Here is a 25,096-nt window from a genome sequence, read left to right as displayed (position 1 = left end):
TTCCTGGATCGGTCACTGGATGTGAAATCCTTTGATTTATAGCAGAAAGCCAGCATATTGTCATTATGGAAATGTAATGTATAATATTGTGATAAACAGTGGCATTCACAAAAATTGTGTCCTTGTCTGTCAATTATATCATTTGTTTTGCTATCAAGTAAGAAGTCAGCTGACTGTTATGTTATATGACTTAAATGCCACGCCCACTCGTAACGTCACGCTCTGTCCTCTGGCTCTGAATGGTTGCCGCTCTAGCAGATGAAATCCGACACGTACAGCACGCTGAAGAGAGATCAGAAGGGCTCACTGAGTCTAAGAGACCCGAGCGGACACAGAGGACGGAAAAGTGGCCATTAGCTCGCATAGGAACAGATCATTCATCTCATCTAACACCACAAAGTCTCATTTATGTTGTTTGTTGTGTTTTTTCATTTAATCTTACTGCGGTGTCTTTTTTTCCCACGTGAATGTGAATTCCTAAGTATATGCACAGGGCTGGACCTTGCACAACCACTTCTTTAATCAAATACTCCACTTTGTAAAGAAGAAAGCCAAGAGAAGAGGAAGAAAATGGAGAAATCAAACGGCTTGTCTCCGGACAGAAACGTCCTCTGTCTGTTTGATGTGGACGGCACCCTGACACCACCAAGAGAAGTAAGCTCGCATCTGATCAGTCGCCTGCTGTTGTTGTTTATCTGTCAAAGCAAGCTCTCATTGCATCTCCCCTCACTCCTCTGCCCTCATCATCCGCCTCTCATGTGCTCTCAGTGTGGGGAGAGCACACGGTGTCCTCTTGGCATCATGCGCTCATTATTCGGTGTTTTGAAATCTTTTACGCTCTTTGCTTCCCCCCTGTACGAACTCCGGGGTTGCAGTCTTGTGTTTCCAAAAGCTGCTGTGACCTCCTGCATGCATAGGGCTTGCTTTTAATTCATATACACAACACATCCAATGCATTGCAGCGAAGTTGCTTGCTCTCTTGGGTGACAGACATTTAGAATTACTACGTGTGTCAACGTTCCCGGAGCGATCCGTCATTTTTAGTATCAAGTACAGTGTTTTATGTAATGGTTCATGCCTTTATGTTTCTTTTTGTCTGCTTGGGTTTTGTGCTTGGGTTCATCTGAGGTTAGGATGTGTTTGTGTGTGTGTGTGGCTCAAGCATTCCATTATGTTTCAAAATTGGGCATCTGCTCTGAATTACAACATGACAAAAGCAAATTCATTTTCCTTGTTTGCTGTCTTACCTATATAATGATGCTTTAACAACACAGATTCTGCTTTTTAGGGATGGTGCATGTTGAGGAAGTTCTGTCAGCTGACACAGATATTTGAAGTGTGTTTTCCTGTATTCTGCAGAAAATCGACCCAAAGCTTGATGAGTTCTTCCAGACTCTGAGGAGGAAAGTGAAGATTGGCGTCGTGGGAGGCTCGGACTACCCCAAGATAGCAGAGCAGCTCGCTGAGGGAGATGATGGTGAGCAAGCCTCTTCCTGGTTTAGCCATGGTCTGTTTATATGCTTCATATTGCTCAGGCACATGACCTGACCCTTTTTTATTGTAACTTCTTTAATTGAGTACCAGTCCATAGAGAGTAGAGCAGAGAAGGTAGGTCCTGGGAATAATTCAGGATTTAGGCCACAACATAGACTCAAACCTGTTCGCTTGGAAGTCAAAACCTCTTGGAGGTGAAGCAGGATGACTAATGGTTACATTTCCTCTTATCAATAATGTCCTAAGGTGATTTCACAACATGTCTGGAGCAACAACTATTGTTCATCCTAAACTTAGTCATCTGCGCCAGGTTCAGTTTAGTTTGCTCTATCATTTCTGTGGCTGCTGCCGAAACACACACTGGCACACTTGACGTCCCGCTGTAACACCAACAAGCTCCCAGCTCAGTGAACACATGGCTGCAGTGACAGGCTGATAACTGCCCTATTGATAAATATTAGACTACAACTGGAATGCAGGTTCATTGTGCCAAGCCAGGGCTATGTGGTTTTGTCACCATGCCAAGTGTGCTGAAGGTGAATCTGATGTTGTCACTGTTACGATGACCTGCGGAATGGGAAAGATATCAGCCGTTTTATTACGTATTTACAAATGTTAAGAAAATTGTCCATTTTAAAATGCTTTCACAGATACTATGCTATGCACACTAATAAACCATAATACCAGCACAGATGCTGATGTTGATGCTGTGTTTATAACAAGCCAATTTCCTTTGTAGTCTGGAGGATGCAACATCCAGAGATTCCAAATAAGTTTCAAATTTCGATTTTCTTTGTCTTCCATTTTGATTCTAAGAATATCTCTTGGGCTTATGCCATGATTTCTACCACAGGTTTGTGCCTGTGTATTGTAGCCGAAGGAAAATCATTGGTATTCAGCCTTGCACTATTCATTCAGAGATTTCTTCAGGTTTTCTGAATCTTTTAAGTTACTGGGTATTGTAGACAGTGAAATCCCTTTGAAATACTTTGCAACTTTACATTTTGTGATGTTGCTCTTAAATTTTTTTTAATAATTTGCCTGCGCAGGCTTTCTTAAAGTGGTGAACCCTGCACATGTCCTCCTCCGTAAGACTCTCTGGGATGCTTGTTAAATGTCTGTTTTTAAAGCGTTATTTTAGATAATGACACAATTTTTCAAGTCTTTTGCCATCCTTCTCCTAACATCTCAACATTCTGTCCCACCTTTGAGTCATTTTCTATTGAATACGGTGTTTAGTGATTTGCTGATCGTGGCATTCTGTTTACATCTTGTGAAGGATCAAAACTTTTTGAAAAAGGAGTTGTAATATATTAGACTGTATATGAATGAAATGTCAGTTTTCATGTAATTTGTTACCACATTGTTAAATAGGTAGGATAAAATATCTTGTTCTACTTCTTTTTTCCTCTTAATTTGGCTTAGAAAGTCCCATTGAGATATAAGATCTCTTCTTCCAGCGAGTCCTGGTCAGACCTTTATCTTGCTGCGCTATGTTAATGTTAAAGTGATTAATCAGTTCTGTTTGAGGCAGAGATTAGAATTAGTGGAAAGATTGGACAGATTAGATGTGTCTTTTCGAGCCAGTGTTGCGTTCGCTGTAATCTGCTCCCTGGTATATATAGTTGGTTGTTTTGTACTTCCAGTCTTGGACTCCCTAGCGAAGAAGCTGCTCTAAGTGTAGTTCTGAAGATTTTAGAGAGGCAGATGAGCACATTTAACCACATGTCACCTGTGTCCTCTCTTGCAGTGATACACAAGTTTGACTACGTGTTTGCTGAGAATGGAACAGTTCAGTACAAAGATGGGAAACTTCTCTCAAAACATGTAAGTCAATGTGAGAACATATTGTGCACCTATATTCACCTCTTATAAAGCTGCTAATGTTTTAGAGAAGCATGTTTGAAATGGCCACGCTGTGAAGAATCATGTTGGAAGATACTCTTATCACGTTCACTACGGTTTAATAAAAGTCTTGTTACCTGTACTGAACTAGGGCAGCTTTTTAGGTAATCTTTCCATGTCTGTATGCAGAGAGGAGTTTGCTAAAAAAAATTAAAGTTGCATTTAGAAAAGAATTTCTTTGTATGCCTGCCATTTTTTTCATTATTGAAGTGCATGTTTGCAGGCAATCCAGAACCATCTCGGAGAGGAGCTGCTGCAGGACCTGATCAATTTCTGCCTTAGCTACATGGGACTCATCAAGCTGCCAAAGAAAAGGCGAGTCATACACCAAACTCAGAGAGGCTGCTATTTACTGAACCCCCGCCTCACACACACACACAGACACACACACACACACACACAATTCTTTGACATCTTTGACCTCCAGGTATGCAGGAATGTTTTTATTCCCCAGCACTGACCTGTTAGAACAGGGGATGACATTTCTCTTGTGAATCCTTGTTGAAATTGGGAAAAAGTTTATTTTGTGGACTTGGTATTAGGTCAGAGCACATCCAGGACAATCTAGAAAGTCTTTGGCAAGCATAACTTTTAACTTTTTCTGCTTGCAGGGGGACTTTTATCGAGTTCAGGAACGGAATGCTGAATATCTCCCCCATTGGTCGGAGCTGCACACTGGAGGAACGAATAGAATTTTCAGAAATTGACAAGGTAAACTACTTTCCTATTGACCATTGATCTGTAATCAGTCACCAGTGTGTCGCATAAATGTAATATTGTCTTAATCAGGTCTATTTTCCTAAAAGGCTCATAGCTGCAGTGTTTCTCAGTGCATACAAGAATTCAAGCATCATATCACTTTCAGAGGATGTACTATGGTATTTAAACATTTCACAATCCGAAAATGCACTTTAGGTTCAGCACCTAACCAAAAAAAACTTTATGTTACATCAAACCACTTCTCCATCTGTGTTTTATGACATAACCTCAGTTAAACAGACTCAGAAAAGGTCAAACTACATTGAGCTTTCCAGACATTTTAACAGAACTTCCACTGATCAATCACAGGCCAGGCAGTAGCAGATATCAGCAGAAGAGGAGAAGTTTAACCCTTCAGCAACCCTGCTTGCTTTTATAGTTGAAGTGAGTACATCCTCTTCGGATTTTAAGGTTTTTACATATTAGGACATAATAAAAGATGACCTGGTCTTCACCAGGTCTTGAAATAAGGTCAAATTAACCTTACAAAAACATGACATGTTATGCTATATTATTGCTTATTTAACAAAAACTAAAGTAAAATGCAGATTTATTTCTCCACGCCACAGGACCAGAACTCCTTGCAGTCATTTAGTTGATCGTGAACTTCTCTGTATGCCAAAATACTCAAGATTTGAGGTCATCTAGCTGACCGCTAAAGATTGGCTGAAATTGCATCATGCTACAGGATAATGATCCCAAACACAGCAGCAAATCTACAACAGAATGCCTGAAAAAGAAAAGAATCAAGGTGTTGCAATGGTCCAGTCAAAGTCCAGACCTCAACCTGACTGAAATGCTGTGGTGGGACTTTAAGAGGGCTGTGCATAAACAGATGCTGCAAACCTCAATGAACTGGAGCAAGGTTGTAAAGAGGAGAGGGGCTAAATTCCTCCACAAGGATGTTAGACACTGATAACATCATAGAGAAAACAATAACTTCACTTTATTGCTGCTAAAGGTGGTTCTGGTCACATGGTTTACTCAGATTTACACACACGGCTTCTGCATTTTGGCTTAGATTTTGTTATGTGTTGTTGCTCATCTGAGATGGTATTTGCTGGCAAGGAGCAGATTATTTTTCTTATTATGTCCTGATGCATTAAACCTTAGAACTGAAAGGTTCTGAAAGCCATGTACTCTCTTTTCCACATGGCTTGTTTTTCTTAGATTCTCTGCTAAATTCAAAGAGAGAAGTGCAACACTTCTTAAAAAATTGGGAATATAGTGAATCATTAAACCAGGGCTTAACTAACACTAACACATTAAGACCTTATCCTAACATTTTATTTTAGACGTTTAAAAGAAGTAAAGACAGAAGCATTTTTTTTTAAAAACAGCTGGTGAGTCTTACAACTAATTAGGTAAAATGCCAACAGGTCAGTATTATTTGGTATAAAAAGAGCATCCTAGAGAGGCTGGGTCCCTCCGCAGGGCACATTAAAAATAGGCATGAGTCTGTGAACACTGAATTATCACATTTCATGGCTGCATCCACAAATGCAAGTTAAAACTCTGCCGTTTAGAGATAACAAACATTTTGATAATGTAAGATAAAACCTGTCCTGTGGTCTCAATGATTTTAGTTTTTTTTTTTTAAATCATGGACTCTGTGTCAGTCAGGTTTAAAGAGGAGAAAGATCACAATGCTTGTTGCCTCTACACAATTCAAAAGCCAACATCCTTGATGGTTTGGGATTACATTAGTTCTTGTGGCCTGGGTCACTTGCACATCAGTGAGTACATGGATGATTCTAAACTGTATATACAGGTTTTGGAGCAACATATGCTGCCATCCGACCCATGTTTGTCAGGGAGGATCTGGCTTATTTCAGCAAGACAATGTTAAATCACATTTTACACGTACGAACCACATAAACAGAAAAGTTTTGACGTTACCTGAGCTGCAGCAAAAACATGTGCAGTGATCTCCCACAGAGAAAGTTAGAAGCTGCAGAACGGCTTTAAACTTTTCTCACAGTCCACAGCGTATGACATACTTCAGTCAATAACTCGATTCTGCTCCCATGTATGTATACAGGGAGGATCGTCCATTTAAATGGGCAGTTTGAACTTTAACCGTAGCTCGACTCAGCTGCACATGTGACCGGGTTGACTGTGTGACGGCCAAAAACAGGAAACCACCGTTAGATGGTTCTAAGGGAAATTGTTATGTGTCAGCATTTTATATGTTGTCTCTGAATTATGATTTGTACTCACAAAATACTCCTACATATTTGTTTTTGGAAACACCTGTATGGGTTTGCTGTAGCAGATGACGCAGTATCTGAATGACACATTCAGCTCCTTGGGAAATAAGTCAAGAGCACTGTCGATATACACAAGCCTCATTTTTCCAGTGTAGTGTTAACAAGCTGACTGGTTTCTCACTTGTTTCTCAGAGAGAGAAGATCAGGGAGAAATTTGTCGCTGCCCTGAAAGAAGAATTTGCTGGAAAGGGACTCCGCTTCACTAAAGGTGAGAGAACAGAGAGTTCGTTCCCACCATTCATTACAATCCACATCCCAAAAAGAAAAAAACAACTTTAAATAAAATCTCTCCTGACAGAGATCAGAGGCGATTCAAATAAATGGTGTTTGTTTTTTCATTATCACTTTATACGATTTTACTTTAGTAGCTGAAAAAATCTGTTCCTTATCATCCACTGACTGCTGGTCATTTAATTGAGCATGATTTTAAGAGGTGAGCTCTCTTATGTAATTATGGTCAGACCACTTCTTGTTTGTACTCACGCTCTCTCAGGATGAAAAACAAGCTCATTAGTATTCTGTTTACTGCAGTTCACTTTAAGGACCAACTGGTTTTACAGCATTTCTGCTTGTTGTCTGTTATGTGTCCTTAAAGAACCTCGTCCCACACTTTGCACTTCTTCTTCGCCCTGAACCTTGTGCTGGACATCGGAGTAGTCGGTTAACTATTACACACTGTTCCCTCTTGCTCTGTTAGCGGCAGGAGGGTGAGAAGGGTACATGATGTTTGCTTACGTGCTTCGTCAGGTGTGAGCTTCTGCCGGTGATGCGCGGGAGATGTTTACCCTTCAGAAACAAAAGGCAGACGCGATCCTGACAAACACTGGGATTTTCTGCTCTCTCAAATTGCTGAGGTGTAAATCTCTTGTGTGTGTGTGTTTTTTTGCGATCCTGGTTCCATTTGTTAAAGTTTTACTGTGTTGACTCTGACTCTAGGTAAACATGTTGATGGGTGGAGAAGAGATGGGTGGTGCAGAGTTGGAGTTTGTTTATTTGCCTTTGCTTGGAGTTTATCTAAGGAAGGCTTTCCTGCCCTTGTCAGCTGTATGGTTGTATATCTCTGCAATAGGTGATATATAAACTAAGCACAGAGTACAGAATGAATGTAAGTGTTCTTGTTGTGCTCTGATGATGTCAGATATGCTTTATCCTTGAATAGTTTCCCTTTTAGACTATGACCATTTCAGAGAAGTTAAAGAGGAGAAAACCCTCATTTGGTCTAAGAATAACAAACTGCTCCAGTTTGTCAAGGCAGGTGTTGTATGTGAGGTTTGACAAAGGTTGCCCTTGACCCTATTCGTCGTGTCAGCAGCTTGGCTGAAGCTTTTTAATCTTTGTTCAGGAGTGGAAAATGTAGGCGGAGGGATGGGTTGGTTACAGACGTGACCAGAGGCACAAAGCTGTTTATATCATTGGGCTGAGGGTGTTTGTGATGGAGGCGTGTGGAGGGTGTGTGAAGGAGAGAGCCTTCTGATTGGCTGGATGCTGAAGACAAAACCGTGAAAATAAGAAAAACAGAAAGGGTGAGAAGGAGGTCTGTGTGGGAACGGCTGCTGAAGGCCCTCCCAACATTTCACAGCTCGACAGTCACTGAGTGGATTTGATTTGCAGCTGAGCTGGAACAGGGATTTTTCTGTCTCTTTTAAAATAATCAAACAGTTCGGCTTCAGTAAGCTGGCCTGTCACACTGCAATCACGAGCAACCCTTGCTCCCACAATTACACTCGTCACAGTTTGAAATGCTTGACATTTTCTGGCCAGAAAATCAACCCGTAAGGGTGTGTTTGGGCAGTTCTTTCTCAGGCTAAGTTCTCTGAAGCTTCACATCAAGCACTATGTTTGACTGATATGACAATGTGTCTCTGTGCTCTTTCAAAACGGTAGACATTATATGTATCTGATAAAAGCGATGCCAATCTTGATAGCTGTGTGTATCACTGTCTCACTCCAGGTGGTCTCATCAGTTTTGATGTTTTCCCCGAGGGATGGGACAAAAGACTGTGTTTAGAGCTGCTGGAAAGAGAAGGCCTGGACGCCATCTACTTCTTCGGCAACGAGACCTCAGATGTAAGAGCATTTTGTTTTACGAAAAAGCTGTCGCAAAGAGGAAGTTATGCCCATACATGACTGTGGAACATCTCATTGCAGGGTCCATCTTATTCTTTTAGGGTTTTGTAAAGGCCTTTGCATACCAAAGCGGTATTTTTTGTATGGGTTTTTACAGAGTAAAGTGTGTTTTACTAATCTGTCTGAGGCGACTAGTTGTGAGATTTTATGGTTCACTCAGAAACAAAACAAGTAAGGTTGCCAGTCATATAGTTTGACCTCCTGCTGGTGACAACTTCCCCATTTGTAATTAACTAACTAACGTTATCACATTAGCCTTTTTAACACTTATTGGTATATCAGTGCAAAACAAATGTTGCCATGTAGCCCAAAGCAACAGAGAATAAGCTTGAATCATGCATTAGAGAGCATCTCTGTGACACATTAAATGTGACCATGTGACCATGATCATGCTCTAAGTGCAAATAGACACTTGGTGTATATTAATACTGTTTGAAAAGACCAAATTTCTGACAGTAAACCAGCATCCACCCGCACCTGCATACCTCAGTATGAGAATCAACCCATTTCATACAATAATCATCAGGATGAGCGTCGATCCATTAATAAAAGTTTCCCAACCCAAGATGAAAAGGGCTAAAAAAAAAATGTTTTATCACTTCTACTTCCCCGAAGCTGAAGTGGAAAGAATTGTCCAATAATAGCCACAGAAGGTGGGAGGCTTGTCAGTTATCAAGGCAGTCCTGAAATCGTCCGGAGCACAGACGTGTTCATACAGCTACAAGAATGTGGCCCAAGTGACCCAAATCACCTTTGAATCTGGTTTGAGCAGTAATATCATTGTGTCCAGAGGGCACCACACCTCTACTTAAAGCTCTCAACTCCTGATGAAATCAGCAAAAATACATGCTAAAGACAGGTTGATGTTCAAATAAAAAGACCAATTTGAATCAGAAAATGTGACTTTCCCGCATGCGCTACAAGCACAAAAATGAAAACATAAGGCAGCTCTTGCTTCTCTCTGTGAGCTTACAAGTGGACGCCGACGTGGACAGAGCTGTGAAGGCAGCTACAGACTCCCATGAAGCAGCAAGTCAGTTCAAACACAGCTCAGGTCAAATGTTAGAGAAGCCTCAGCTGAAAGATCATTGGAAATCTAATTTGTTGATTTATTTTACCGACGAGAATAGGAACAAAACAAGCCAAATGTGTCATGTTTTATAATTTTGGCGATTCTTTTTGTAGGGAGGAAACGACTATGAAATTTTCAACGACCCACGGACCATCGGGTTCACGGTCTACTCTCCCGAAGACACAGCCAGACTCTGTCGAGAACTTTTCTTTGATGCTTCACCGCAGGACTGCTGATGTCCTGATCTGCTCCCCTTCCCTTCACCGGCAAGCTCTGCTGAACTGGATCACAACCAGAATCTTGAACTCAACCTATTTATGATTTTCTGGAAGCTGAGACTACTGATATCTCCGTATTTTTTCATATTTAATATTAATGGGTGATTTCACTGCATCTGCTTGGTGAATTGGATTTTTAAGAAAAACTGACGTAACTGTGGAAGTGTTTCATGTTTCTGTGTGAAAGTTTTAAGTGCTGTGCTGTTCTTCTGTGATGTGTAACACATAACCTGAAGTGACCCCGAAAGATTCTAAAACTGGAAAGTTAATCATTCGGATTATTTAAGTGAATAGTGATATTTTGCACTAATGTTGGGAAGATTTTATTCCAGCAGTCAGTATTTTTTAATACCACTGCAGGGTGGTGAGAGGAACGAGAGAGACTGAGATTAAAACATGTGATTGTCCATTTTAAAAATGCAGCACGAATACAATAAAGGCTACAGCCTTTCTTCTTCTGCTGTTGAAGATATGCAGAAGTGAACATTCCGGGTGTTTTGATGTCTGAAATGGATTTGATTTGTTGATGGTTCATTGTGATCCCGAGTGTCAAATGTCTCCTGCTCAAGTGAAAGAATTTAGCACATTTATATTTTAAACTGATCATCAATGAGCCAGTGAATTCTTCTTAACCACTGAGTTGAGCTACCGTGGCCATGTCTACCTATTAACTTTTTAAAGGTTTGTTTCTTAGCAAATCTCTGAGTTTGCTTGTAGCAACATTGTGTAAAAAATGCACGCCTCTTCCAAGGACTGTAAATCATTTGTTAAATGTTGAAACGGTTTGATTAGACATTTTTAAGTTTTAAGGCGTAATGGTTTGGGGAAAATGTCGTTCCGCTGATGGATCCTTATTGTGAGTGTGAGGCCTTTGAAAAGTCGTGTAGATGAGCGTTCGTTCTGTTTCTGACTGTAAACACTCCTTCAACATGAAGAGCAACAATGGTCACCTAGACTTCCGTGCACACCTGAAAATGAGCTTTTAATGTGTCACTGAAGTTAACTGTAAGATTGACCTTGTTGTTTTTCAGCAACTTGTGCAGAAAAAACATGTCTAATTATTGGAATAAATCTGTTGTTGTTTTTTTAAATTCTGTTTATATGTATTTAATCTCACCAACTACACCTCTTTCATTTCTACTTTGGTGGTTTTTTAGAAAGCAAATCATGATTCTTCTCTCAGCTCTGTTAATATCCAGTCGCCACACTCTGACCTGTCATTATGCATCCAGTCACTAGATGTCACCTTTTTCTAAATCTTTATCTACGACGAGCTTCATGGTGTGTGTGGTGTCCTATCTTGTTACCTGTTTCGTCTCATGTCACCTGTGTATTTTCCAGCCTGCCTGCCCCACTACAAATGAGCCAGAGTTCACTTTAATGTTAACTTTCATCTCTTATATCTCACCACTGGCTAAAATGACAGCTTATAGAATTCACGGGGCACCAGTTAGATGTGGAAAATAAAAATGGAAGAAATGCAAGATAAGCAATGGCAAAGCATTGGCTAAAACTGACAGCACAGAAAATGGGAAGCAGAGGAAGGCAAATTTCTCATTCAAATGTTTGTTATTGAGTCACAGCCTCAGCTCAACTAACCAGTGAATGTTAGCTTCTAAAGTTCTTTTTTTATCCCTGTTTTCTAATTATTTGTGTCCTTGGTTACCCTGTCATTTTTTACATGCTGTGATAGATACTTGAACCCTAAACAAGTGTGAATCACTAACTTTAAGCAGATATAACTAACCTGTCCACAGTGAGGTCCCACACTAACAAATGGCAGATAAACATTAGCAACTCTTTCTGTATTTTCAGTAATGGAGCACTGAACTGGATTGACAAACATTGCTGCACTTATCTTAATGGTTTATTTTACTGATAGTAAAATGCCAAATATTCAGTTCAGTCCAATAATGGGAAATTATATTGCTGCAGTAAAGATTATTGTTGAATATGTCCTATTTTTATAGGTAGATAACAAAAAAGATCAAATAAAAATCAGTTGAGAAACATTTAGAAAGTTGAAGTGCAGCAGAGAGAGGTGTGGAAGAAATCTAAATAAGTCACCATGAATGGATTGGGGTGTTGTTTTTGTAGCTGGGAGCAACTTAGCTGATTATGTCACACACAGTGTTGGCAGGCAACAACAGGAGAACTCTCTCAGTAGACAACATGACAGGAACTCACAGCCAACACAGTTCAACATCTCTCTGTCTGCAGTCTTTGTCTGCCCATGCAGTCCATCCTACCCAGCTCTATTCAGCTTTAGTAGATAGGTGTTATTCCAGCAGCCGGGTCTCGGTAAATAGATAATGTTGTGTTCCTGTTCCTTCTGCAATGATCTCACACTTCCCATGATGATCAAGGGAAGAAATAGTTTAAATTTCCTCCTCCTTTATCTCCATCAGTTCCTGCAGTGCATCCTGGACACCTCCTCTTACATCGGAGTCCTACTCCAGGCATTACTTTTCACTGAGAAAAGCTCAGTAGAATTTTTTTTTAAAAAGATACAAAAAAAGACACAACATGTCCAGAGCTACTGCAGGAATGGAGCAGCACTATTCTAGAACATTTTCTAGAACAAAACTTGTTCACAAGTGCAGCCATCAACAATTTAGAGGGCCTAAAAACCCATGTTTCTGCACATTTGGCACTTTTCTCTAAAAAATATCTAGAAGTTTTAAGCTCTGTGTGCTTCAGTGGTGTTGAGTGTTAAATTTGAGGAAAATAAATGTAATCAATTTCTTGATTTTGAACAGCTGCCTTGCCTTTTTTGTGTATATCCTTCTGATTGAAGCAATCTTGCGGAATCTCTTCAGACCTTGTATATCCACGATTTAGAGCTGCAAATTTCCTGATACACTCAAATTACAAGCAGGCCCCTCAGAGACCCACTAAATTGGTTCTCAAAGCTTATTTGTTCTTTTCTTAATCAAGCCTTGAGGCTCTTGTAGTTTTATTTCACCAGTGAAGAATAGTGTTGATTTATGTATAATATGAGTTTACCACTGGCAATTTATATTAGAGCAACTCTTCCTGGTTTCCATAGGGATATACATAGCAACAGCAAATGCATTACACCATTGAAGTAAATTGAAAGGAAATTCAATTTTATACCCATAAATGCAGGCACCGAATTTTACCCGCCACTGTTGTCTTATAATGGCGCTTATTCCTTACAAAGATAGGATCACCCAACACAATGGTCTTTGTGACACATGATATAAACCAAAAAACACTTGTGACTCCTGAGTGAGAAAGCAGTGAGAGTAATGTACTGAAATTATAATCATGAGTGCTTATTCTGTCTAAATAACAGGCTGAGGACACTTGGCAAACCACTTTGCTGCTGTCAAAAACAGACCTTTAACCTAAAGTGTTAACTCTCACTTCTTGCTTGCTGAAGAAGCACACAACTCATGAGTCATACAGTTTAATGTTCTTTCGAGGCTCAGTTGAAGTGTTAGTGGGAATCATCACCACAATGGCTCGTCCACAGAAAGTCACTTGCGAACAAAGTTTAAATTCAAACAAATTGGGGCAGTGACACAGACACACAAGATGCATAGAGACTCTACTGAACATACACTGTGGTGGAAAATGACATACAGTACAGAATTTATCCTGAAAAAAACAACACTTGTGAAAATAAACTCTGTTGGCACCAACCGTGTAGGTGTGAGGCTCTCTGTCACACCGAATACACTCAGATACATGCTTTCAAAACAATCTTTTTAACACATGTGGAGTCAAACCTAACAGTTATGTATGAAGTACTGTGGCATTTGACCATTTAATATGCGGGAAGTTAAGTGCAAGTTTCAGCTGTAATTATTCAAAATATAAAGCCTGTATTCTGACGGAGACGTGCACACATATATATGTATACACATGTATATGTATATACACACACATCAACAGATAGAGATAACCACAAACAACCACAAACAAAACCATACAACAAAAGTTAGGAATTTCTAAGGAGAATATTTGCTTTCTATTTAAACTAAAGCTATTTTTCTTTCGTTTTTTTTGTTTGTTGCTTTGATGAGGTCCGTTTCCTTGAGCCACCACCTCTCTATAAATCCCCAAACCCCCACCCAATTTTCCCTCTAAACTTCCATACATTACCATCTCATTTTCACTGCAAACCTTCCTGTATTTGTAAGTCCAGTTTTTTTCCAAATGATCTGAAACCAAAAGCAGACCATGAGGCATCCCATCAAGTGTGGGAATGTAAAAGTAGTTTTTACGGGTTTACAGTTTCTAACAGCTTATGCTTCATCAACTTGTCGTTCCTTTCTTTCTTCACTCAGCAACAAAGTCATTCAGACGTCTTTCTCCTGAATTAAAAACATGCACTATTTCTTTTTAAAGCCACACGTCACTTGCATCCTTCATGTAATCCTGGTAAGAAGGGAAGTAGGATGGAATTCAGCTTTTATACTAACACAACTTTGTCTTTGTGCACAGTCAACTAATGTGTAGTCATGTACGACATTTACCCAGTTTTTCATCCCTTAACACTCATTGTGAATTAACAGACACATGTTCTTCCCATTTTAAGATCTGCTTCATTCATGGTCCCATTTCCAAACTAATTATGAACAAAAATATACACAAAATAGATGATCTTTCGCCTATTTATGAGAGTAAATGCAGAGAAAATGTATCAGTGCTGTGGGCAGTTTTGAACAGAGTATTTCGGCTCTGTGAGGAAATAACTGTCAGCATCAACCTATCAGCAATGAGCAATTTGCTATGAAGCATACAGTATGTTTAAAAAAAAAAAAAAGAAGAACAGCAAAGTCATGAGTCCCAGAGCACCCCTGCCACCCATCTGACCCAACCCTGAGCGCTGCCATTCATCAGGCCCAGAACTCAGGCCCTATGAGCTGATGACCTTCCCAGACCAGGTCTCGTGTTTCGTCCCTGGGTTAAGATGTGTGATCTTCACATCCACCGCCTGCACCTTCAGGTTCTTAGGCGGGACTCGGCACACCTTGTACGTAACTTCGTCTCCCTCAACTGGGACGTACTCCCCCTCAATGCTGAAATCAGAAAAAGTTGAAGCAGTGAAGCATGAGAGTTTTGGTTTTAACCGTCTTCGTGTATAAACACAGGGAGGATGACAGATCACATGTAAACACAGGAACTGCAACCATCAAGTCAAATAATAACCATTGTTTATCTTTTTCTCTCTTTTACTTTTATGCTATTAGAACTCTAATAAGTTTCTTTTTCTTTTCTTTTTTTTTTTACAGTTACTCTCAATTTAAACTTCCTCATACTGTACAATAATGAAATTTCAAAATAATGTGTTGTTTTTTTAAATATTTTCAGTAACTCTAATAATTGAGGGCTTGAGTATGTGATTTGGAGCACTGCAGCTTGAGAATAAGTCCACTCCTCGACTCCACAGACGTTGCAGAATGTATTCCTATCCACACGCATAACAGAAGCAAATCTGCTAAAGAATAGAAAACAGTAACTCGGAGAAATGTTGGACCAGTGATCCAGAAATTTGGCTGCAGTGTCACAGGAACATTCTGCATGATGCATTTGCTGAGACTGTGTTGACATCTAATGCAATGTATGGCCTGAATAAAAAGTACCGGTCTGCAATTTGCTTGCACTGCTACATGCAATTCAGCTAATGCAGTATGTTTGTCTGTGGAGTGCTTTGTGTTTTTGCCACTCACTCTGAGATGTGAACAAAGATATCTTCGCCGCCGTGGGATGGTTGGATGAAACCGTGACCTTGCGACCTGGAGAAGTTCTTACATATGCCCTTAAAAACTGGACCTGAGTGGGCACGAACGGTGCTGCGTGCAGGGAGAGGAAAGCAAACAAATTAAGCAGAAAATGACTATCTCTACATGATTTATATTGCTCCAGTGGAGCTAAAAAAAAAAACAAGTAGAAAAAGTGGTGTCTTAAAATTGACAGTGGTCTTCAGTGAACAACCTGACCCTGACCACTACTACAAGACAAAGGAACTACTGACTTCAGGGAGCACAGTGCAGACCTTGCCCTGCTCTACATTAACATGAAAATATATTTAAGAAATCATTACAACATCAATAATCATTACAACAAAACTTCTTTCATTTCCTGTCCTCACTGTTCCAGTACAAGAAATGCTTTAATTTGCAAATTAGTATAAAGATCGGACCCTAGAGCAAATAAAAAAGGTCATGTAGTCTTACCAAATCTAGATTTGTCTGGTTAGTATCTACTGTACAAGTCTGTGGGGGCAGCATTATAATCCAGGGTTGCTACAACAGGCTCAGCAGCATTACATGCTCAAAAATTAAATCAGCTGACTATATAAACACACTGAATGACCAGCTTTTTCCATCAATTCTTTTTTTTCCTCCGTGATGCATGTGCATAATTCAAGACAATGACAAATTTTTCTTCCTATAGACATTTTTATTAAAACGCTGGCTTGAAAAACATTTTTCATTTCCAGAGTGTTTAAGTTGGTAGCCCCTTCAACCACTCAAGTGCATGCTCTCAAGCTCAAAAAAAGGGATTTTTCTTAAAGTAAGTTGCCTTTAAATAAGTCATAAGTTACAGCTATTACCCCTTAATTGCGGCAAATGCAGTGCTCTGAAATATCAAGTGAAGTGCAACTATTCCAAGGCTGAATCTAAGAGCACAGTTTGAATCTGACATCCAGTTTCCAAATCTCAGTAACTAGCCATACTTACGCTGAGTAGGTACGGGTGCGTTTGGTTGGCAGTGGGCTGGGCAGATCACGTGGAAGTGGTGGCTCCTTCCCCTCCTCCCACACCCGGCTCCTCTCCCTCAGGAAAGGGAAAGACAGGGTTAGGGGAGCATCGGGGGAGCGCAGCGGGGTCCCAGAGGGTGACGTGAGGCTGGGATCCGCCATGTCAGCTGTGATGAAGATAAGTAGGACTGGGGAGGATGATGTGGATGCAGGGTCCTTCTCAGTCAGTTGCTGCTGTTGCTCTTCAGGCTGCAGTCTGCTGACACTGCCGTCTGTCCTCTGCAGTGTCTGTGGGTCCGTCTGTTTGGAGGAGGAGGCTACCACACTGTGGACACTCAGCTGTTATCCAGGTCAGCGCTGTCAGCTTAGTTCTGTCAAGATGACTTGCTGTGAGGAGAAAGATGCCACAGAGAAAAACCAGAGGAAGATCAAGGGGCTGTCACGTTTAGACCTGATGGCAGAGATGAGAAGGGGGGCAACCAGGCAATAAAAAGCCTATTCAAGCCACAGACCACAAACAACTGAGAGAAACATGGAGTGAAAAATGCTTTTGTGTGTGCGTGTGTGTACATGCTCTTTCACAGGGACTTTCATGAAATGTTCACTTTATGTCATGTGACTAAAAAAAGAGGAAATTATGCAACAGTGACAGAGCCAACCCCCGTTAGTTAATTCTCATTTCCCTTAAGGTATTTCAGCAAGTAAATTAGTCTCTAAGCTAAGAGGCAAAGAGATTCTAGAGACAGATCAATGTTTGTTTTCATCTGACCCGACACACCTCTGGTTTACAGGTTTGCAGAGTCACTAAGGTTGTTTTCCAGGCAGATTTGTGAGTATGGGATATACAGTACTACGCAAAAATATTAATCCATCCCTCATTTCCATATACTTGACATATCCATGGCACCAGACTTTCTTTTACAGAGATTTTGAGCTGTAGATCTCCAGGTTTCCTGAAGGTCTTTCAAAGTTGTCTGCTGGACATTGACTCTCATTTCCAGACCTGTCTTGGTACTTGAGCAGTTTCATTTATGTTTATTGAGACATTTAACACTGACCCATGACATATCTAAGCATAAAAAAGCACCTAACTCAAGGGATGAACCAGTGTTGTGTCTGCACATAACAGACAACTTAACAAATAGCCAATTATAAATGGTATCTTTCAGTGCTTCAGAATTTGTTCTGCTGTGCACTGAAGCCTCATCAGAAATGGTCTCCATGAAGGGTGGCTGTCAAGAAGCCATTCTAAAGGAAGGGAAACGGGGAGAAAAGGCCAAGCTATGCCAAATGACACAAGAAGTGGACTGAAAATCAGTGGCAACAGGTCTTATGGAGGGATGAATCTAGTGAATTGAGGCAATGAAGGATCATCTTGACAGAGAACAGAACAAAAGGTAGCCAACACCCAAGAAAGAGCTTTGAGATGTCCTTCAAGAAGCCTGGAGAACGATTCCTGAATACTGCTTAAAAAAAAATGACAAGAAAGCTCGTCCAAGAGGGCGCAGGCTGTGTTGAAGAATAAAGCATACCAAATATTGACTTTCGGGTTTGCCAAAATGGTTCAAACTGTGTTTTTGCCATGCACGCTGTATTTTCATCTGTGCTTTTTCAATAAATCGCTGCTTCAATTTTCTGTTTTCCTGACTATGTCTAAAGAAATGAGGAGTGGCTGAAGACTTGTAGTCGTACTGTGCAAAAAATAAATGAATAAATAAAAAATAGAACATAGATCCCGTCTGCACTCCATTTCCATTCCCATAGGACTGTAGGCTACAACACGATCTCCCAGGCTACAGGACGCGTAGAAATAAACATGATAATGACGTCTTTACGTCTTCTTGAATTGTATTCTGACAGTTCAGTGTATCAGTTGGTGTACACGGTGATTTCATGTGTACAAATACATTCAACCTATATCGTGGTTGGTGAACTCCTGTTTATCACAGGCTGTTTGGTCAGGTGACCTCGCCTTTCAGTTGCCCCCCCCTCTCCTGTGTGTAATGACGCAGGCGGGCGGGTGTGACGTCGGAACAGCTGCAGAACGCCGCCGCGAGTGGTGCGTTCGTGACGTCATTGACTCGTTCCAAAATGAACCATTACATATGCTTGTCCTCCTGGACTACAGCCCTATGTTATAATAAAACGCACAGCCTTCAGGAGGAGCAAACCCCTGAGTTTTCAACACGATTATCACAGAAAAGTAGCTCAGGAAGAAGTTAGAGATTTTAGAGTTGTGGCTTCCATATGTGGTGAAATTAGGCTACAGTCTGTGGTGTCTCCGCTTGTCCAGGTCAGGGACAGTCTCCTCCCTGTCCCATCATTCTGAGAAGGCATGACTAATATGAATTACATGTTTGTGTGTGCGGAGTTTGTCCAGTTTGTCCACTCTGAGCCCTATGAGTAAAATCCCATTTTTAACTCCTTTGAATTTAAACCGTTTTTATTTCAGCAATTAGCTAAACTCACACTCTAATTTCAGCAGTGCGTCCAAACTGTAGGAACAGCGAAAAAAAAATCCCCCTACAATCACGAGACGATAACAACACACGGACAAAAGCAGCGTGAGAGATCGCTTGCTTAACAAATATGATACAATAAATCCGCTGCTGGCTATGTCGATCCATCCTTCTTTTATACGGGATCAATCAATCAAACAGTTCTCTTTTAAAGATTCTTCAGTCAGCCGTGCAAAGACAGCCGAAAACAAAGCATCACTGACACGCTCCCCTTTGCAGGGGCTCACAACGTGCAGATCCTCACAGAAATGTCACTTACCGCAATGGGTGCGCCGAGAGGTTGAAGAAGAACAGTGAGAGCGAGTAAGTGTGCGAGTGTTAAAAGTCGCCGGGAATTATATAACGTGCAGTTAAATAAATAAGTCGACCAAATCCGCGCAGACCGACGGAAAACCCTGATGCGATGGTGGCTGCTGAGTCTGCGCAGCTGCCGGAGATTCCGATGGCGTGATGCGACTGCGTGAAAGTGACTTTGGCCATTCCTTGACCTACATCTGCAGACGGAAGAGCGAGTCCAGTGCGCAGAGAGATTCTGCCGTGGTTTTAAGGTTGTTAACACGCATTTGTACCCCAATGCAAGTTAAAGGATGTTGGACACAAAGCTCTGCAGTAACAGTATCAGAACAACAAAGGCATCCAGACTATAAGCAGTCTATCTTCTGCGAGTCACATGCAACCAGTGTGTTTTAGTTCGAGTTTCACATCCGAGAAAAAGATCAACAAGCCACAAAGTTGTCACATGAAACCCAGTCTATATTTCTGCTTTCACCATGCACACAACTGTGGGAGTCACAACTGAGCAGTGGAGATTTGTTAGAAACATGTGGGCTGTGTCCTTCGCTGCCCCCTAAAACTGTGGGATTTAAAAGGCCGGTCAGTAATCTCCCCCTGATATATTTGCTATAATCACACAAAATGACAAATTCAGAGACCACAGCTGCTCCTGCTGGTGAAATGCCTTTATACTGCCAGACCAGAGTGGAGATAAAAAGACAAAAGGCTGATAAATAATCTGTTGCCGTGTTCAGAAGAACCTGGGGTCGAGCTAATATCTCATTTATTTAAAATTCTGACTTCCACAAAAAAGTAATCTCCTCATTATTGTCAAGTTATTTGCATCCTTATGTTCAAACATCACAGCCAAACACAAACTGAGCTCCTTCTTTGAGCCATCAAGCTGTGACACTCGCATTTCTGCCTAAAGTAAGAATGACATTATCAATCAAATAATCCATGACTTAATAGCTTTTGGAAACCCCTCGTGAGAAATATGTCAAATAAACATAATTTTTTTTTATTAAATACATATAAGCGCAAATTGTACTTGTAAACATGAAGCTGGTATACTGGGGGTAAAACTCGCACCACAACCAACGTCAACGTGGCAGATTTTACATCAGCTACTTTTACGCTGACAGCGTCTTTTGTTCAGAGAGCAGCTTGACTTCTTCTTCGTCTCTTTCGGAAACAAAACAACAGGGTTCTGGCATCCTCTGTCCACTGTGCCTCTTGTCTCAGATCAGCCACAATGGTCCATCTGCTCGCGGACACCAAATAAGTCTCATTTCCTTCCTCTGCGGTGCTAACTGTTCCACCACGACAGCAGCCCCAGTCCCGGCTCACAGATGGTCCCCTGAAACAAAAATTAGAAAGTATGGGTGATGTTGTCTCTGCCAACAATAAGTCCAAGCCAAAGATAACTCGAATGTGGAGCTGCTTTGACAATATGTGCTGACCTTTATGGCATCGGAGAGCCGGAGGGGCTGAAAGGCACAGAACTATCAGCTTTGCTTTGTTGCACCATCCCTGCTTTTGCTGTATCTGTTATATAAATACACACTGAAAGCTCAATGCTATTTGCCTTTTAAAGTAAAGCGACACGCAAAAGCTAGACCAGCGTATCGTTTTTGTTGTGTGCGGAAAACAGGAACCTAACGCTCTAATCCATGAGACATAAGAGCTCTCATAACTTTTGCAAAGGTCTCAGATCTTAATTAGCTTGCTGAGACGTCGGCTCGTTCACAAAAATCATCATCATCCGTAGGAGCAAAGCGATGCAACAATAACAGCTCCTGTAACAGGTAATGGGGACCAGCAAAGGCCAAGCTGAGGACCTTCCGGGACATTTAGCAGACTCTGGCCTGGTGCTGCCTTGTTCTACTCTGCAGCTACACCTGCACATCCGGAAAAGCACGTTAAAACGCACACTGCTTCTGTTACAACAGCATGGCGTCGTAGGAGAAGAATCCGGGTGCTGCACTGACCTGCCTGCAGTCCAGACCTTTCACCAACTGAAAACATTTCCAGCAATCGGAAAACACAAAACACGACACAGGACTGCTGAGCAGCTAGAGTTCTGTATCAGACCAGAACGGGACAACATTCTTCTCCCTCACTGGCCTCCTCTGTTCCCAGATGTTTACATGACTCATGCTACACAGCGACAAACGCGTCTCTGTCCCCAACGTTTTTAAGACATTTTCCTGCTATCAATTTCAAGAGAAGCTCATATTCTGCAGATTTTTTGTCCAGAATTTTTGACCAGATGTTCAATGACCAGCCCCCTCATTAGTTCTTTAGATTACAACCAACACGGTGACAGTCCTGAGATGTGTTAGCTGCATCCTTCTTCATTCAACTGGAGAAACCATTTCCACATTTACAGAAACGCTCGAGTCGGTGCCTTGAGATGACATTTGTTGTGACTTGGCGCCATATAAATTAAACCGAACTGAATTTGATTTCACGTACAGCAATCAAGATGGTAGACTGCCAGCATGCCAGACCAGCAGCGTCTTATGACATCAGGATCAACAAGGTGAGCTTGGTGTCTAAAACGGGAGGCAGACATACAATGGCTGCACAGCCAAATCATTTGGTAAACTATCACTCAATCAGAGCTACCAGGGTGAGCGTCACCTTCAAAAAACTCAAATTTTCCAACTGTTCGTGTGTGTAGTCTGACTCTTACGATTAGAGTGTACGGCGCCTCTTTCTTCTCCGTGCTCTCCTCCGCCGGTGGCGCCGCCGACTGTCCCGGTTGTGCCGGTGTGTCGGACGCAGCGGTGGACGGACCCGTGGGCGACGTGTCCACAAAGACTTCATCCGTCACCCGAAAACGGATCTCCTCTCCTTGGTCCATGTAGAGGTCGTGCGCTCCCTCGTCCGTCTCGTACTCCCAGAGCCACACTTGCTCTGCTTCGTCACTGACGCTGCAGCTAAGGAGGGCACCACTTGAACTACAGTCACAGCTAACTTCAGATCAATGTGACGCGAAACGTTATGAAGCAGAGTGCCTCGTTTGTTAAGTCAGGATACAATTTTGCGGGCTGCTGAAGCGACTCTGGTGGAATGAGAATGTCGTCAAAGAAGCCCATCGTCACTGTGAAGCAGAGAAATCAGCATTTACCAAGCACACACGAAAATATATAGTGCCAAATTACAGCCATTTCACACATAATGAATCAACTCAAAGACAAACGATGAAACTGTAAACTCAATTTAAAAAAAAAAAGAAAGAAAATTAGACCGTTTGGGTCATTGTATTTACAGCCGTGTAAAACTGAGCATCAAAACAGACAAAAAGTGGCGTACAAAAGAGAAGAGAGTCGTGAGAGAGAGAGAAGCAGAGGGCAAACAGAGGCCTGCCAGTCGAACCTGAAGGCTTCAGAAGACAAACTGTGGATAACTTAAAGCTAACGGAGAGCACCTGCAATGTACGTTCAACTTTAATTTAGGCCACGGAGCTGAAATCTGTGCGATATCATTTTATTTGAGGTTTCGTGGATGTAAACAGATCTGAGCTCTGTTATACTCAAACAGAGCGGGCTACGTGCTAAAATCCTTTTCTTAATACGGAGTATCTTCATGTTTAGTAATAAAATAGATAAAAGCAGAGATGTACATTAATCTGCCATTTAAAAATGTCGACTTCAGCTCTGGGAAAGTGCAACGACACTTTTTCAACTGAATGTTTAAAATTAAAAAAAAGAAAGAAGAAGCGAATACTCATTTGTTGCATCGCTAGATTTGCTCATTCTAACACATTTGTGGCGCATGCTGAAACAAACAGGAAGAGAAACCTTACCGTGAACTCCCTCCTGACTGCAGTACTTGATCTTGCCGATGAGGATCTCATCGAGGAAAGGGTGGAAAACGACATACCTGAAATGAACTGACAGCAATGGGAAGAAAGGCAGGATCACATCTGTGGGAAAGACCTCAAGAGCGACACCATCAACACAAGCACGCCCTGTTAACTCTCACCTTGAGATGAGAGCATTAAAAGCATTTGCTTAAATTTTCATATTTCCTTACCCTTTTCATTGGGAAAAAAATTTTTTTTTTTTAAAAAACATGTAAAAATTAAAAACTGAGTGAGAGCTTTTTCAGTAATTTAATTTAATTTAGTCAGTCTCATAAACAAAATAGAAAATACTGGTTAAAACCTGCCAAATCCAGTAAATCCAGCAGATAAAACCCCATTAAGACTTTCATCAGCATACCTTTAGTGTGTGAGGCGCCGTCTCCCGGGAATATATAGGAGTCCTCCAGTTTAGTGATGTCATACAAACAGATGCAGAGGCCCACGTTGAAGACCACCTGAGGTTAACGGAGCAGGTGACAGTTCAGCAGACATGGCAGAGCTTGACCGATATACACTTCTCCTTACGGACTTTCAAAGTATTATGGCATAGAAATGAATCTTTGTCATTATGGATCACGGACTTTTTTTTTGACACGAATACATTTAATGATCATTTGGCCAACAAAAGAAATTGGTCTGATGATGCATTTGAGTCACAAGTCCCATTTCTTTTGATTTAAATACTGTTACTTCTGTCAGCTTTGTACACATAACATTCATGCCCACCTCGGAAGCAGATTCCTTCTCTGTGGAGGTTCTGAGAACATTCTCTAAACCAAAACGTTGAGGGTGTAATATGTGCTTTAAAGCATTTTCACACATGGTCACATATTGGAAACAGTTAAAGGACTCTACTAAAGCTGCCTTACTGCATCACATCTCACATTTACAACCACTGTTTAGGAGACTAAATCCCAGCAGGGGCCACCTCGCGAGTTGAAGAGATGTTTCACTGGATGACCGAAACCTTTAATCCGATTTCCTTTCCTGCCAAAGGCATTTCACTTAGATAATCCGATTAAGTAAAATGTATTATTCTAAAACTGACTTGTTTGTTGTCGTTTTGCACGACATATACGACCGTGCACTCGCGTGCAGACGTGCGTGGACATGCCGTTTAGCGACTAGGAAACTGGCCCCGGTCCCCCAGAACCAGCTGACCCGTCTCACCCACCTTATTGGCCAGCTTCTTGTTGAGCTCCTCCGCGATGGCGTCGTTTAGTTGTCTCTGGAAGTTCCACGGTGGGATCCGGACGGTGTCGACCATCTCCACCAACACGAACATGATGCACGCTGCACACCGTGAGCCCCGACTCACTCATTCGCAAACAGAAACACACGCACGCCGAGCTGCCAGTGTGAAAAGAGAAGGGGCCGAAAGTTTAACCGCTCAGCATTTTAAGTTCTTCTTCTCTAAAAACCACAAGAACAACAACAAGAAGAAGAGCGGGTCATAGTGCGGCTGAAATACAACATATATTACCTGTAACTGCAACGGAGGCACCCATAACGTCTCCGCGTGCAGATTTGCCACAGCACTCTTTTACGACACGTCGCAAAATTTAAAGGCATAGTACGCATTTTAAACGGATAATTGTATTGAATTTTTTTAAAATTATAGCCTGCTTTTCGATACTGTTACAAATAATTCACCATAGTTGGATCTGTGGAACATTTTCATAAAGTTAGCCAATTGTCACAAGTCTTTTACATGTGTGTTACTAAAACATGTTAACTCCACGAATTTAAGTTGTGAGTTACTGCCCTACATTTTGTGACTAAATCAAAA

The 25,096-nt window shown here is 41.3% G+C and overlaps 3 protein-coding genes across 4 annotated transcripts; 1 reads left to right on the top strand and 2 right to left on the bottom strand.

Annotated features, from left to right (window-relative positions):
* Window positions 1–249: 249 nt before the first annotated feature.
* On the top strand, window positions 250–10,996 carry LOC140273491 (phosphomannomutase 1-like). The gene is made up of 8 exons (XM_072369090.1): window positions 250–654; window positions 1,360–1,477; window positions 3,245–3,321; window positions 3,623–3,714; window positions 4,011–4,110; window positions 6,561–6,636; window positions 8,380–8,495; window positions 9,741–10,996. The coding sequence occupies exons 1-8, from the start codon at window positions 571–573 to the stop codon at window positions 9,861–9,863; spliced, it is 786 nt and encodes a 261-aa protein (XP_072225191.1). The 5' UTR covers window positions 250–570; the 3' UTR covers window positions 9,864–10,996.
* A 2,329-nt stretch (window positions 10,997–13,325) lies between these two features.
* On the bottom strand, window positions 13,326–19,947 carry csdc2b (cold shock domain containing C2, RNA binding b). The gene is made up of 4 exons (XM_072368842.1): window positions 19,420–19,947; window positions 16,622–17,028; window positions 15,608–15,730; window positions 13,326–14,956 (listed from the first exon to the last, which is right to left on the bottom strand). Exons 2-4 carry the CDS (start codon window positions 16,801–16,803, stop codon window positions 14,794–14,796), a joined length of 468 nt encoding a protein of 155 aa, XP_072224943.1. The 5' UTR covers window positions 16,804–17,028; window positions 19,420–19,947; the 3' UTR covers window positions 13,326–14,793.
* A 253-nt stretch (window positions 19,948–20,200) lies between these two features.
* polr3h (polymerase (RNA) III (DNA directed) polypeptide H) lies at window positions 20,201–24,855 on the bottom strand. Of its 2 annotated transcripts, XM_072368840.1 has the most exons (7): window positions 24,791–24,855; window positions 24,482–24,657; window positions 23,666–23,762; window positions 23,248–23,334; window positions 22,479–22,542; window positions 22,132–22,366; window positions 20,201–20,793 (listed from the first exon to the last, which is right to left on the bottom strand). In XM_072368840.1, the coding sequence occupies exons 2-7, from the start codon at window positions 24,590–24,592 to the stop codon at window positions 20,743–20,745; spliced, it is 645 nt and encodes a 214-aa protein (XP_072224941.1). In that variant the 5' UTR covers window positions 24,593–24,657; window positions 24,791–24,855; the 3' UTR covers window positions 20,201–20,742. The 2 variants fall into 2 exon arrangements, with proteins under 2 accessions (XP_072224941.1, XP_072224942.1); XM_072368841.1 differs by lacking the exon at window positions 24,791–24,855 and having other exon boundaries at window positions 24,482–24,738.
* Window positions 24,856–25,096: the final 241 nt, after the last annotated feature.

Source organism: Leuresthes tenuis, unplaced genomic scaffold (assembly GCF_036924035.1).
Source record: "Leuresthes tenuis unplaced genomic scaffold, fLeuTen1.0.hap1 SCAF_17, whole genome shotgun sequence".
Taxonomy (NCBI): Eukaryota; Metazoa; Chordata; class Actinopteri; order Atheriniformes; family Atherinopsidae; genus Leuresthes; species Leuresthes tenuis.
This window is presented reverse-complemented; position numbering and strand designations above follow the sequence as displayed.